General features: G+C 34.9%; 1 protein-coding gene across 1 annotated transcript in view; it reads right to left on the bottom strand.

Moving 5' to 3' along the window:
* The window catches only part of LOC105233687 (eukaryotic translation initiation factor 5B), a 53,926-nt gene that overhangs the window by 21,384 nt on the left and 15,904 nt on the right, over nt 1-16,638 (bottom strand). The window contains exon 5 of the mRNA XM_011215823.4: nt 5,372-5,448. Coding sequence (XP_011214125.1) covers nt 5,372-5,448 — 77 coding nt within the window. The remainder of the gene's footprint in view (nt 1-5,371; nt 5,449-16,638) is intronic.

Raw genomic sequence — 16,638 nt, 5'->3', positions numbered from 1 at the left:
GTCCATGTACATAAGTGTTAAATCTATTTATTCCGAAAATGATTATACAAACACATACATACATACATATGTACCTCTACATGTTTACAATTGTACAAATTTCATGGAAGAGCATAAATGCAAATTTACGAGTATTTAATCAAAAAGACGCAAATCGCTTTTGGAAAATTTTCTAGAAATGAAATTCTCGGTAAAACAAAATGCTGCTCACGTTTCTCGGAGCGCAGTCTATTAGCACACGGGATACGTGTATATACATACATACATACACACATGTGTATGTGCTGGTGTATGTAAATGAATAAATGTATAACCAAATAAGAGTAGTGACCATAAAACCGTAAAGCATTGCCGATATGACATCCGCCGGAAGATTGACAAATAACAACAACAAAGCAGAAATACTAAAAAGGCAACTAAAATAATCAAATTAAATATTCAAAGCAAATACCGCGAGTTGAAATATCAAAGCAAAATGAGAAATATTTGCATATTGAAGAAAAATCGAAAATCTTCCCAACAAAACACATTGGCAATATTGGTTTGTTATTTTCAATAAATGTTAGCTAACGCGGTACAGCTTGTTATTTATATATTTGAATGATATTTAGTTTGTTGATAAATAATAAAGGGTCGCTTAGTAAACATTCTGACGATTTCTTCAATTACACTGGTTAACAAAATTTTAATTTTTTTTCTCGCATGAAAACTCATTCAAAATTTTGAATGTTGTGACATCAAAACATATAGAGGGTTTGTCTGGAAAGCAATATGATTGATTTCCTTCCACCGCGGCTGTACTTCGGAGCGTTTGCGCACCGACTGGATTCGGTAAAGGCCATTCCTAGCTAACGAACGAGCGGCTGGTCAGTTGTCTTCGAGCACCTGGAGTATCAGGACAAACATTTTCGCGCGACGTGTTTCTGTGAGTAGTACAAGCCGAAAATGCAGGGTTCGTTAGAGCAGAGTACGCGATTAAGATCTGTGTAAAACTCGATAAGTCTGCGACAGAGACGTTTGATATGATCAAGCAGGCTTACTCAGATATTGCTTTAGCAAGAAGTGGTGTGTTTCGGTGGCACCAGGCCTTTTTGGAGGGCCGAGAAGAGGTCGCTGATGAATACCAAAAGAATGAGCAAATCCAAAGTGAAAACGATGCTCATTGTCTTTTTTGACATCAAAGGCATCGTTCACCATGAATTTGTTCCTCCTGGACAAACCGTCAACGCCAAGCTTTTCGTGGAAATCCTCAAGAGACTAAACAAAGGGTCAATCGAGTCCGACAAGACATCGCAGCCGATTGGAAGTTGCATCCCGACAACGCCCCGGCTCACACTGTCTTTCTTGTGAACAGCTACCTAACCAAGGTCGGCAACACAACGTTTCCACAGCCGCCCTACAGCTCGCGGACTCTTTTGTTTCCTTGCCTAAAAAGGCCGATGAAATGCAAGCATTTTGAGACGTCAGAGGGGATCCAAGCAGCATGTAACTCGCTATTCCGGAGAATGCTTTCCGTGACGCCTTCAGTGCTTGGAAATCGCGCTGGCAGCGCTGCATCGACGCAGAAGGAGCCTATTTTGAAAGTTTTTAAGTCATTTCATAGCGCTTCTTCATTAAAGAAATATCCAGATCGAACCTCTCGTCTTGTTCGTCACTCACAGTAACCACATTTGAAGGAAAAAAATCCAGATGAGAGTCCAGCATATGTATCTATTTTTATGAACCTATTATATCCCAAAACTTTAAATATTCTCTCTTTGATTTTTGCCACGCTGAGTTTGAGGAATTTCTCCAACATTGATTGATACAAGATTTTTTATGTTTGCATGCAGTTTGATCTTCAATATAGTGCGTCCTGAAGCGAATTTTTTTAGTTTCGAAAACAGCAGATAGTTATAGGGACTTGCGACTACGGCGGCTGAGTAATGACTCTCGTTTCATGTTTGGCCCAAAAATCAGTCACAGTCATGCCAGAATGTGACAGCGCAGTTAGGTCTTTTGGTACGAGTCTTGCATTGACACGCTTCAACTCCAAAACAGAAAGCCAATCTATAAGAGATGTTGAGATCCTCTGCAATCTTTTTAATGCCAACAGGAATTTCCATGCACTGTTCCTTTAACTTTTTCGTTGTTAACGTCTTTAACTCGCATAAGGTAAGTTTTCGACGGTTTCACGAACTTCACTGAATGATTTTTATCCTTAACTACTTATGTGTATGCATAATAAGGTAGACTCCATTGGAAACACAAAACTTGTCCATGATACAAAACGTCAGACAAACTGTTCGCATGTTAAAAAAATCTACCAAATACACTAACTAATGTGGAGCTCAAACTTTACACGAACATAAAAAAGTTAGTGCCAATCTGGGAAAGTTTTTATCGATTCAGCTTGTGTGCGCAGTCTAAATGGTCCGGGTCAAATTTGATGTTACGTGTATGTAAGGCTCATAAAATAGGACACTTTTAAGCCTCTAAATGCTTTTAGGCTTTTTATGTATACTTAAAGCGCATCTCTACAAATAATTATTAATAAGCTTGTTATACATACATATGCCTGTAGTTATGTAAATTAATTTTATCGAATTACATAATTAAATTTTAATCGACTTAAAGCCAACTTCCCTATCTATTTGGTGCCCAATCGACCATAAGAAGGCAAGTTTCTGCAATAAAACTATTTACGAGGTCATAAAAATGTATGAAATTATTACTTTTAAGTTTTGTGTCGCTAAGCTTAAGGAAGGCAGTAAATATGTTGAAAAAATTTCATGTAGAAATATGGCATACAAACATAGATATGTACATATGTATGCATTACAATAATTTGCACACAATCAACTGACCAAAAATGGGATACACAACTGTCGTAAAATTTACATACATACATATATTAATAATTTTACAATAGCATTAGCAAACTTAATTGTTTTCTTTTTTCAAATACTCGCTATAAATTGTATTTGCACACACACATACGCGATTTTGAACTTTTAATATCTTTCCAAATATCATAACGCACAATGACGTCAATCGCAAAAGTTTTATATTTTAATATTTCCTGCTGCTGATACAGTGTGTGCCGAAATTGCAGAATTCCCATATTTTGAAGCGTTTTATTATCTTTATTAATTATACCAGTTAATTGTTACGAATTTTTAACAATGTGTTTGAAAGTTTTTAATTTTTTGCAATAAAAAAAAATTATGCATTGTTTCTTCAATATTTCAACTTTAAGCATTTCCACCTAACCTCAAAAAAACTAACTTTTATATAATTATAATGCACAGGCTGCTTAAAAACAAATAGCCAAATCTTCAACAATACTTTACTTTTTCCCACAGGGCTCATAAAAGTATCAACAAACCTTCTTAACTATCCCTAGCAAGCCCAAATTAGTTGCATAGTGTGTTCTATTGTCACCAATTTATGGATTAGAGGGAACTTGGCCAAGTCATAGTGAACTGTCGTAAAAAATACGAAAGAATAAAATAAAAATGCCATAAAATCATCGAGGATAATAAATATTTTAATGGGGGGTCGTTAAATTTATTGTAATGTACATAAATAGTAAATTATGAAAATCGTTAATGCTGTAAGGCCAATACACAATTATGTTCTTGTTTATGAATATTTCTGTGTTGTTACTTCTAATTTTCAATCGATGCTGGGCATCATTAAGTATTATTACCCACCAAAGTACAGTGCTTAGCAATATGCTTTTCTTTTACATACATATGTATATGATACATGTACATATACACATACCGATAAATGGGGGTACTGTATGTAGTGTAAGTTATAGTCTGTCATAGAGAGTAATTGCTTTTACTTAAGTTTTGGGTTTCGGAAGTTTCATAGGTTAATTAAAGAATATTTTTTTTATGAAAAAGGCTGCATATTGCAAAATATTGTATAACGAGTGCTATCCAGGCTCTGTACGAGGCGAAGTAACCGCTCAACACAAAAACTGCAGAAAATAATTTTGGAGAACCATGAAAATAAAAATACAAAATCAAACGGAAACTTTTCGGCGGGTTTAGGTATATAATTCGTACTGTTTTAAAAGCATTTTGATGGTATGAAATTGTATTAGGTAAGCAATTAGATGAGAACTATCATTATCAAATCCGTAAACTTCCTATTTTCCCAAAAATAAATAAATTTTGTAAAGCAACTTGTAATCTAAGCTGAGATTACAACATTCTTTAAAGTTAAATTTAAGTCTCACAAGTTCTACAGCATTTCAAAAAATTGTATACCAATGTAGTAGAATCACCATGCACAATAGTACTGTCAAAGTGGATCAAATCCTCAGCGTTCGAACTTTCATTCAAAACTGGACTTAATTAATTATGAGAAAAGCATGATAATCTTTAATCAACAATATTATAAATATGTATATATAGAATTAAGGGGTTAAATGTTTAGGTATTCATGAACGGTACGGCACAATATCGCACTTTTAAAGAGTCACCTTTGCGTAGCAACAAGTGTACATATGAATATGTGTGGGCGCTAGATATTTTTCAATATTCCACGCGATACATTCACGGTAATTTGAGAAATGAAAGAGTAACGAACTACATGTATGTGCATAACATACGTACATATGTACATACCCACATACATAGATCCCCCAATAGACAACTTCACTTTTACAAATACATACTTTTCCCTCTGCTCGGCTCATATTACTCAGAGTAGTAGTTTAGAATTAATTTGAATCAATTGCCAAATTAGAGTTCATTCACCAGCCGGCATAATGAATAGAGAAGAAGCCATGAATGAGTTCAATACTGGTGAGTTGAGTGTGTAATTTTATTGGTAAAAGACAATTTGAAAATTCTGGTTGGAATTTTTTTCATATTTAACCTCCCGAACATATTTTGTTTTTAGGAAAATCCCAGCATTTCAGTGCAAAATACATATATATGTATTCAGGAAAATTTTTGTGCAAACATTCTATTAAGTCTTTGCTAGAAACTGTGGCAGTGAATTTTAAACAAAAATAATTACCAAAAATATATAATCTTATATTATGCGGAATGTGCTTCCACCCTCTCCTGACACTATGTGGAGTTATCTTTCTTCAGTTGATCTTTATCTCTCTTAAAGGGTTCTCCACGAGAATGGATGTCAAATAATGTCATTGAATTCAGGTATTTACTCATTTTGAACCAAAGTTTATTTATGCTGAAATTGGCTCTGCTGAAGGTGGTTTTGTCAATAGACCAATTACTCCCATATTTCTTTCAATACAATAAATTGGTTTATCAAATTTCACGCCCTTGAGATCACTAACCGGGACTAGAACCCATTCTAGATAGATACATATGTACATGAGAAAAACAATGATCTGAATACTTACTGCGGCTCATGTTCGAGCATAGTCGAGGCTTTCATCACATCACGCTTCACAACCGGGCCAATTCGAATGGCGGAATACTGAAAATGGAAAAGAGAAAATAGAATATATTAGTTAAAAACTATTTCAGCATAATTTTACATAATTGTAATATAATAATTCAAGAATGGAAACGGTTTTTTAGTGCGTACTGCATACCCACGAGTCACGCTCTATTTCATATATTTTTGCTGCTAATATTGTTTCTGTAATACATATTTAATTATTTTTCATCTGCTAAAAGGCACGTTAGGTGTGTATGGGCCCCTTTTATTGAAGTAATTTAGAAGGCAAACAGGTTTTCATTAATTTTTATTCTGATTCGCACTTTTAGCACCCGGTATTCGTTAGATAACCGATTCACTTATATTAGCCGCACGGTATAAATACATATGTACATACATACACAGAGAGGCTTATTGGCAATTGTTACTTCATTCATGAAAAATTCATACCTACAATTAAGTATTATTTATATGGCAATTCAAAGCAACAACAAAACTGTGCGGCAAAAACTTGATTACGTGCATACACCCATATGTACTTATACTCATACGTACATTACATACATACATACATACATATGTATATCGGAATTCGAAACGAAATGAGGCAACGGTCACAATTGTGAATGAAAGCGCTCGCCATAAAAGCAGAATACAAAACGAAAAAAAAACACGAAAAAGGCGAGGAAGAAACTACATTCATTCATACTCACGATGTATACAAATGTACATATATGGGCTTGCATGCGAGCATGTGTGTGCGTGTGGGTATGCAATCATAAAAGGCAATTTAAACTACTTCAAGCGAAATAAGTACTTCATAGATACAGATATGTAAATACAAACGTATGCATGTGTGTTCAGGCATTTAAAAGCACACTGACATGCACATACATACATACATACATTTGTACACAGATATGTAGAGGCAAGGTTTTTGATTTTATGAATGAATCGCGAGCAGCGAAAACAACGGAAATAAACAAGCGTCTGAGTAAAAGTGAACTAACACACATACATACATACATACATACATATGAAAATATATATTAACCAATGAAGGAAACTGCCAAGGCCTATTATTGCATTTTTCGACTTGCAAACGGACTATATACATACATAATTATTTATGTATTGCTTATGTCGGCATAAACATACATATCTACAAGTATGTACAGCTCATATGAGTAGCTGTGAGTTTTTCTAGAACGAAATAGCTTTGACTTGTTTCTAGCATATATAATATAATTGCATATACATATATGTATATAGCTAGAGTTTACATACAATAGTATGTACTTTTACGCGCGCTCATACATACATACATATGTACTTCCTCAAAGGCCCCAATGAATGAATGACTAGTGTATGCAATTACACGCTGAAAACGAAGAAATCAGAACTTCAGTAGAAAAAAAAAACAATAGCAACTACAATAAAAAACCGGGAAGTGAATGTTTCTAAGCGGAAGTGAAATTGCTGAAGCTTGAACTTTTCCGCACGCACTTGAGTCAGCATACATACACATATGAGGTCACATAAATATGTCAAAGTACAATATATGTACATACATACATATGAGTGTGAAAGTATTTTAATTGAATATCGTATGGGAATTGCAATTTATTTAAAAAGAAAGTCAATCGGCTTTCATGCCTGAAACAGCATCTTCAATTTATTAGTTTTTCTTCAATTAGAGTTCATTACACCTTCGTACGATATGAACTTTTTTTCCGCAAAGCTGCTTAACACTGAGCCTAACCATTAGCAATTTTCAGAAACCTCAGCAATCTATTAGGTCTATCGTTTTCCAATAGATGTCTCTAGGGTCAAGCACTGGTCGATTAAATCGTTTTATATCGATCTGTACATTTGTGTCCACATTGACCCAACAAAATATTTGTAGAGATCTGTTTGCATCCCAACTTATTCTCAACTGAAAATGTCACTTTTTGAGCCGAATTCTCGACATTTGCGGGAAATTTTGCTTTTCTTTTTTAATTCCAAGAAAAGTGTGGCTGAGGACCCGTGCACGCTTTACTGAGACTGACACATACATGGATAATACTATTACTCTACTACTACCATCTATATGATTTCTATTAGGTATTAAAAAAATATAAAATTATTGTAAAGCAACTTGTGTTAGTTTACAAAAAAAAATGGATTATAAAGCATTTCGTGTTTTAATTGAGCATTGCTTTTTGAAGGAATAAGGGAAAACACTTTTGGAGCGTTTTTATACAATAAAGCCTTAAATTTATAAAAAAAAAACGCCGGAAGCAAAGTTGTAGACCTTAGATAGTAGATATTAGCATTTGTATATATTTCGATTGTCAAGTTCGACATGGGTTACATGGGTTTACGGGTTTCAAAAATCGATTTTTTTTTATTGTCTTACAATTCTACAACATCTAGAATATTATCCTAAATTTTCAAGTTGATCCGAATAATAGTTTCGGAGATACAGCATTGAGAACTTGTGTGTTCGAGGCTTGCTCGCCTAGGTACGCCGTGCGTTTTTCTCGAAACTGTGTTTTAGAGGTTCTCGTGAACTTCTCAACCGATCTTCATGCAATTTTACACAGGTCTTTGGGATACAATTCTTAAAGACTTAGACGATAGATTGTTTTTTTATCGATTACAACTATTTGAAAAAATTGTAGCGAAATTTTCAGTTTTTTGTAAAAATGTCTGTCAAAAATCCAATTTTCAGTAATTTTTTTTCTTCGTCCAAGTTCTAAGTTAAGGTTTTACCCAAAACACCCATTTTATCACTTTAGATGATCCTGTAAGGAGTTACCCTGCCAATGCTGGCGCTTCTTTTTTCCAGGGGTCACCGAAAATGGCGTCGCAATGATCGAGTTTAAAATGTTTTTTTCCAAAAATTTCAGAATTTCTTAGTTAATAGTGTCGATAAAACACAGCAAGTGCTAATTGAGCCCGATAGACATCAGGACTGTACTCCTAGTTAATACTGTGTGTTTGAACAATAAAAAATTCTTATGAAAAATTTCCTTTTATGTATGAGAAAAAAATTGTTGAAAAAGTAAACCATGTAACCCCTTAATAACAATTTTAAGTTTGCTTTGAAATGAATTAAACGACAATATGAGCAATTGAAGAACTTTGGTCAGGCAGTTAAGTTTTTGTTGCAACAAAGGTTCTTTGTCGAAAGAAGCTCTCTTGGTTAAGTTAACCAGAACTTAACTGCAGCGAACCAGACATTGAGCAAACGTCGCTAATTCTCCAATATGCAGCATAAAAGAATAATGCGCATTTTTCTAAGAGCAGATTTCCGTTGGGGAGTGAAAATATTATCGACTTACATACATGTACATATGTATGATTCTGAATTATAAAAGCTTAAGCATGGCACATAAGCAAATAAACAATATCCATATATGCGCGTTTATACTTACACTCACACATAGATAAACATACATACATATAGGGACCAACGAGTACATGAAGAAATTTTGCTGACGCAAAACAATTTCAAATCTAACACCGAAGACAGCAATTGCGTAAAAACCCAATAAAGCAAAATAATTAAGCAAGAAACAAAGAAATATATGCAGCTCAGCAGGTTTGCGGTAATTTAAGAAGCAACTAGAAAAAATGAGCGGAAATGAGTTTCATATGAACATCCGCACTGTGAAAAATGGCAAAAGAGTTCGGAAAAAAGGTTTTGCTTTCTAACGTAACTAACAAACTTCTTCGGGGAAGCCAGCGCCATAAACCGGAAGCAAATGAGAAACCATTTATGTATGAGCACTATGAAGTTTGTAACTGTGGAAAATCTATAATCTGGCAGTAAGAATGTTATTTTTTACAATAGATATAAATATCGAACATAGAATTTGTTCCAAATTTTGTATTTCCAACCATATTTCGTGTGCGGAATCATTGGGGATGTTGGTAAAGGCTTACGGTGATTCAGTTTTATCAAAAACATAAGCCCAAGAGTGGTATGGTACAAAGCCTTCAAAGACGGCCAATAGATCGTTGAAGGCATACCTCGTTCTGGCCTTCGACCTCTTCAACTGATGAAAATATTAAAAAAAAAAAAAGTGAAGGGCATGGTTATTGAAAATCGTCAGGCAAGTGTTAGAGAGATGGCAAGAGAGCTTGACATCTTTCGCGAGTCCTTTCGAATGATTTTGGTAGATATTTTGGGTATGAAACATGAAACGTGTTCTTGCTCGACTCGTCCCGATAAAGCAAATTTTTTTTCAAAAAAGAGTACCGTAAACAGGTATCTTTGGACATGCTTGATGGTGCGAATTCCAATCCAACATTCATGAAGAGCATATAACTGCCGATAAGACATGGTTTATGAGTTTGGCATGCAACAATCATTGGAATAGAAGGAAAAAACGAACCGGGACAAAAAAAAACACGCCAAGCCGCTCAAAAATCAAGGTGATGCTCATTATTTATTCGATATTCGTGGTTTGGTGCATAATGAATTTGTTCCGGAAGGGACAGATGATCAATAAGGAGTGCTATTTGGCCGTATTGAGGCGTTTGCGTGAGTACATCCGATGAAAACGGCAGAAATTATGGAAGAAAAATTCATGGATTTTACACGATGATAATGCACCATCACATCGAGCCTCGATTGTGACCGAATTTAAAGCCGAAAACGCAATGAATACCATCGATCAACCACCGTATTCACCAGATTCGACTCTGTGTGATTTTTCCTTGTTTCCCAAACTGAAATTTCCGAAACGTGAAAAAATACGTTTTCAGTCGATCGAAGAGATAAAGAAAATTAGCTGAAGTAGCTGAAGACCATCCTAAAAAGTGCTTATGAAAAATGTTTCAAGGACTGGAAAAATCATTGACATACATAAGTGTATTACATATTGTGGGGATTACTTTGAAGGCAATAAAATAAATATTAATGAATAATTAAATATTTTGCGTATTATTTACAATTTCCGGGTATTGTTTTGTCACAATGTATTCTCAAAATCTTAAGCTATTTGATGCAGTAATTCTTTTTTAAAAATCCCCAAAAATCACCTCTTTTAGATCACACTAGGTGCGCCCGTAACTCTAATTTTTTTTTTTTTTTTCAAAAAAGAAATAAAAGATATCTTAATACAAATATAAAAAATATATATTTGAGTAAGAGTTTTCTAATTAAATTTGCGCCAATTATCAGTCAACATACACTGTCCAATACCGAAGACGGAAAGCTAATTGCGTGCAGGAAGTGAACCACGCCATATACATACATATGTACAAATGTATGTATGTACATATGTATATACACTCTCGCAATATAAGAATGTTCTTAAGTAGGTAAGCTGCTATCGTCAGGAAAGAGCGGAGAAGAAGGCGCGGAAGTTAAGTGAAGTTGTTTCCGTTCCGCTGAGTTGTTATTCTGCCTAGTACTTTTTTCACGAATAATTTATTATTGTTTTTTTTGTACTCATTACCTCCGCCTGATTTACAAATGGCAAAACAAAATGCCTCAACCACAATTTTCATTCACATTTTTCGCTTATTTTCGTAACGCAATATTGTTTCGCCTCTCATGCCTCAGCAACTAACGCGCAAAGTCAGCAAATAGTTACGTGCAAAACACAACAAGAAAAGAAAAAGTAACGTAACAAAAACGAAATACACACGAGCATATACATACATATAATTTTCATTCATAAATTCCGGCAGTAGCGGCGACGCTTCGTCACGGTTCGATGGCATTTTGTGAATGGACGAATGAAAATGGTTGCGTATACATACATACATATATGCCTGTACGTATGTATGTATGTCGGTATATGTATGTACATACATATATAGTTTGTACTCAAATATGTATGAGGGAAGGCTCACACATATGCGGGAATGTGTGCAAGAAACAATGAATATTTCGATTATACGTGGTTGCCACCACCAACTCTTACTTAAGTCGCTTTCAGGCTTTTCAGCTTTTTCGTTTTTTCGTTTTTTATTTCAATTTTGCAACTTGAGCAACCAGTCGTTCCGCTCATCAGGCCGCGAAAAACGCAACGGGGTAACGATTCACGCAGTTTCATTATTAAATGAATGCACAAGCACAGGTCTTTCGAGCACAAGTATTTACTTGTGACTGCATACAATACATACAAATGTCCAAAAAGATGTGCTTATAAAAGTTTTGGAGTGGATACAAATTTTTAGAAACATATTTTGTAGGCTCACATGCATAAGCGGGGTTAGGGTTTTGGCTTAACGCTCCTAGTCTGTCGCGTGCAAGCAAATAACGAAAATTATACGACATATTTTCAAATTCCAAATAATAATGGATATTGACTTACTGAGTAAAATATTCTCAGAAGTGATTTTCCTACGATTTTCTTCTCTAAAATTAATTATTCACAAGAAAAACAAAAAGTTAACTTTTTAATCGGACTTCAGGACAGGTTTCTAAGACAACTTCTGCTAAGATCAGGTTAGGTTAAGTTTACAATGGCTGTCTTTCAGATCTTTTGTAGCGCCAGTTAACGCTTTTTGCTTTTTTCGCTAACAATACCCATATGACTCGGATGCGGTACCAGTGATTCCTGTAATTCTGTAATTAGACCAACAACCGACCTGCTGTGTTTTCCTTCCGCTCCTAAGACATTCAATCTCAGCCTGATCCGTTTGTAAGCTCTTTCGGAACTTTCGTTTTTAATGTTTTTTTTTAAGTATTTCCTAAGTCGAACGAATGGCACTTCGGTAGTCGAACGAATGGCACTCTTGGCAATCGCAGCAGCTATGGCTATTGACGTATCTACATATATATTGATATTCTTTACATTGTTAGCTATCTCAGCAGCTTTCCTGAGAGCAAAGACTTTTACCTAAAAAATACTGCAGTCTGTCGGTAGCTTGAAAAGTCGCCTAAGTTCCAGCTCCACGTAAGTGCAGCCGTTGGAATGGTTCTTAGTGTTGCTGTATTCGCTCCAACGGTTTCCTGTATGCGATACTACTGGTCCACCAAACCAAAGCATCCTAAAGTAAGACTGGCCTGACTACTGCTGTGTAACCCCGATGTATGTATAAGGACAGGTAATAGACCCCATGTTGCCCCAACATCTAAATTCAACAGTTTCTTTTTACCAATTTTGAGATACAGAACTTTCCCACATACAAAAGACTTTGGGTCACTATGAATATATTTTTTGTTTTTTGTTAAATAATTTTAATATTGTTGTAGAAAAGGTTTTTCCTGCATTCACCCATTCATTCATGAGTTAGTGGCGCATTGCGACGACTGGAAAGTATCAGCTGTTAGCAACCACTTGGCACAAATGCTTGTCTTACGAGCTCTTAAGCAGCTCCATATGCACAGACACACACACACACTAGTTAAGATATGACATTAATGTTGGAAAAATGTTGTGTAGTGTGGTAACCATTATGTTGCTGCTGTAGTTGGGTGCCCCAAGCGATGCCGGAAAAGCTAAATTTACTCAATGCACGAACAATTTATGAATGAGCTCGTAACAAGAGCTAAAAAGAAAGTAGTAGCAGCCAACAACAACAATAAAAATTTACAAATATATATATTTAAAAATGGAAAAGCAATGCACTCACATACCCATGCAAATGTGCATATTTGTACTTACGTAAAGTGACATAAAAACTCAGCAACATTTACAACTGAGGTGTAAACGAGTTTGTTGTCTAATGAATTTTTTCAAGGAAAAGTGCTGTTATTCGCGTCTTTCGCAATTAATACTTACTCGTTTGTAGTTGAATCACTTTTTGATATATTTGTGGGAATATAAATTTGGTGTGTCCACGTGGATGACCAAGACGTGGGTGATGAATGGCAATCGTCGGTGAAATTCAAATTTAAAGAAAAAGCTTTCTCCATGAACTTTCGTGAACACACATTAAAATCGGTTGCATAGTGCGTGAGGATACAAAATTTGTTGTTATTTCAGGAGAAATAATTGCTACGCGGCGACTATAGACTATTTTCCTCCGCCTTTCAACTTGAACGGATTAGTATTTTTGTGATTCCAAACCAAAATTTATGCATTTAACTCATGCAATTTGCAACAAAATGTCCAAAGTATGCAATCATTTGTGTATTTATTATGCATTTAGCAACAAACATGTGTATAAACGTGTGTATGGGTACTTGTTGCGTGCCAACATGATGCCACAGCGAGATGAGTGGGCTCACAATGGGGCCACGAGTACTTGCATATGTTCAAAGCACGTTACCATGCCATTTTACGAGTGCTGCGCACCCACCACAACACCCACTCCCGCCATAGGACCGCGTTAACGGCCTTACTACGCTTTGTTGGCAACATTTCGTTGCCGTTTTCATTCACAAAAGCCAGCAAAAGCCAAAGCCGAGCGTAAAGCGAAACGACAAATAAACTATGTATTCGGGTAGGTTGGAATAAGTGGTTTTGTCTCGCCATACTAACCATAACAACAACAACAAGAACAACAAAATGTTACCAAATAAAGCATGTTGCTTATCACACACAAACGTACACACCATTGCTATTAGTGGAAAGTGTGGCCTAACAACAATGTTGTTGGAGTCACTTACTTCTTTTTGCACAACGTTTTCTATTTTAATTAATGTTCAACATGTGAATGAATGTATAAAGCATTATTTGTGTGTGTGTGTGTGGTATTATTTTTACTTTTTCTCCGCTTGAAGACATTTCATTCACCAGCTGCTATGCTTACAACATCCACGCACTAATGACTGCCACATTTAGTGAGTGCACGTAAGAAAGTAACTAAGTGTGTATGAAGATAGGTATGTATGTAGGTAGGTACATATATATGTACATACAGTTGTGTTCATGAAAATAGTAGTGCAGGGTATTATGTTTAAAGGTCTTCGCTAACTTATACGAGTAGTATACGGACTTGCCAGGTGAACAAGCGTGATTAATTTGGTAAAATAGACACATAAAATTATAAAAATGAAAAAATACCGTTACTTTTTACGTCTACTGTCTTTTATATGACACATTTTTGTATTTTCTAAAAGAGCTAGTAGTGTTTGCCTTTAGGGGTCGAGAAATTAAAAAATTACTAGATAGTTGCGATAAGTAAGAGTATTGACGGGATTTATTAATTTTCTGTTGTAAGTTCTTTGAAATCCCAGTACTCTTCGTTTTTTACAGTGGGTAAAAGAAGATATTGTTTCTTCGAAAGGCGTGAGTTGATAATGAAGCTAAGATGAAGACAGAACCTATACGGAATCGAGCAATAGTGGAATCGATATTGGAGGACATGCAGATGATACGATATGTAAATATGGCGGCTATTACTCCTATAAATCGTGGGAGACTTTGGCATCAAGCACCTAACAGTGTAAGTAACATAAACCTACTGAACGATGTTAATATTTTTCCCTTTTCCAGTTAGAAATGTCTATAAAAGTGATGTTAGAGCAGGATAACGAATCAAATATACGAACAGTGATTTGCATGAGAAAAGATCGAATTAATGGCCTGGCCAGCGTAGGCAGTAGACCTGAATCCAATCAAAAGTGTATGGGGAACTGTAGCAAAAGCGTATCCATTAATTAAATACAACTTTGGCCAAAGGTCAATGAGATATGAGCTCAAATCCATATGAAGCATTGCAAGGATCGAACAGACTCTATGGAACGTCAATGTATGGATGTATAAAAAACTAAAGGCTTTCAAACTAAATGCTAATTAATCTAAAACATTTAGTATTTTAAATTTGAACCGTTAACTTTATTATTTTTTTTCATTCAACAAAATAAGCACTACTATTTTCGTGAACAGACTAATTATTAAGATTTTTTAAATGCATGTTAGTAAAAGTTAGTAAAAAATACATATTTATGGATGTATATATTAAATGAAAATAACATTTTAGTGGTATTTAAATCACAATTTGTATTTTTAAGTTTATTATTATTTTTTTTATAACACTACTATTTTCATGAACTCAACTGTAGGTCTGAAATTGAAGTGTTGGGGACTGATGTCTACTATGAAACAAATATGTATGTATATATGTACATATGTATATATTGTATGGCGACATTAGTAGCCATTTTCATAAACTCTAGTAATGTGGTTAGCCGAGCGGTGTTGGCCATATCCCAGTAGAAAAGTGATCATTCGGGTAATTGGAGGTGCCACTTGTTTATAGAGAGTACTCAGTGTTAGGTAATAGGTAATTTAACGTTATTACATTTTTCTTTTACTGTCATAATAAACATAATAACAATCTCTCTATCTTTACTTTCATAGGATTCTGATTTCATTCACAAAAATGTGTACATTTCAGGTTATACAATAATTTGAGGTTATAAAGTAAATGTAAGAGATTTCTTTATTTAGTCTACTGTTTTTTGACCTTTTGCTTGAAGCGCCGATTTGAAGTAGCGGTATTCAATGTACGCGTTTTAACGACAACTTCCTATTGCCATTAAGAGCGCTTTCGCAATGAATAAGAAATTGCGCAATTTTTGGCAGCAGTACTGCTACAAACGAGTTACCGTTGGTTTAATATAAGCACATACATCCATATATATTCCATAACCTACATATACAAGTGCCTTTTGACTCGAATAGTCCAACTTATTGATAGTCATAGTGAAACAGACGTCAAGTCTAATATAACCTTTATAGCATAGACATTTATCTTCACAGTCCGAAAGGACATTTTCAGCCTAAATATTATTCGAATTAAACTGGCTTTAAACGGGCTTCGTTGCATAACTGTGGATGTACATATTTGTACATATGTATGCACTTATATAAAATAAATTGAATACCAAACCCTAAAATCTGGCTACCGTATACAGTAATATCTAAATTCTTCTCAAATCCCATTCGAAAAGAACCCGGCTACAAGAAATGAAATGATTAGAGTTTCAAAAATTAATTATCTTGAGCCAAACAAATTTTGAGAGACCAACAAAACTAAAATGGTGCAAAGTCCAATAGCGCTATTGATATTATAGTTGATATAATGGGTTACAGGGGTTTACGGGTTTCAAAAAATCGATTTTTTGTTGTCTTATTAAATTCTGGAATACCTCTGGAATATTGTATAATTTTCAAGTTGATCCGAGTAATAGCTTTGGTGATACAGTCTTGAGAATTTATGCGCTCGAGGCTTGCTAGGCTAAGTGCTAGGCTAAACGCACTTTTCTCGAAACTGTGTTTGGCCGCGTTTCAAAAAATTTCCAAAATTTTAAAAATTCCATTGTTAATA

Source organism: Bactrocera dorsalis, chromosome 5 (assembly GCF_023373825.1).
Source record: "Bactrocera dorsalis isolate Fly_Bdor chromosome 5, ASM2337382v1, whole genome shotgun sequence".
Classification (NCBI taxonomy): Eukaryota; Metazoa; Arthropoda; class Insecta; order Diptera; family Tephritidae; genus Bactrocera; species Bactrocera dorsalis.
The sequence above is the reverse complement of the archived record's forward strand: the minus strand, read 5'-3'. Positions and strand labels throughout refer to the sequence as shown.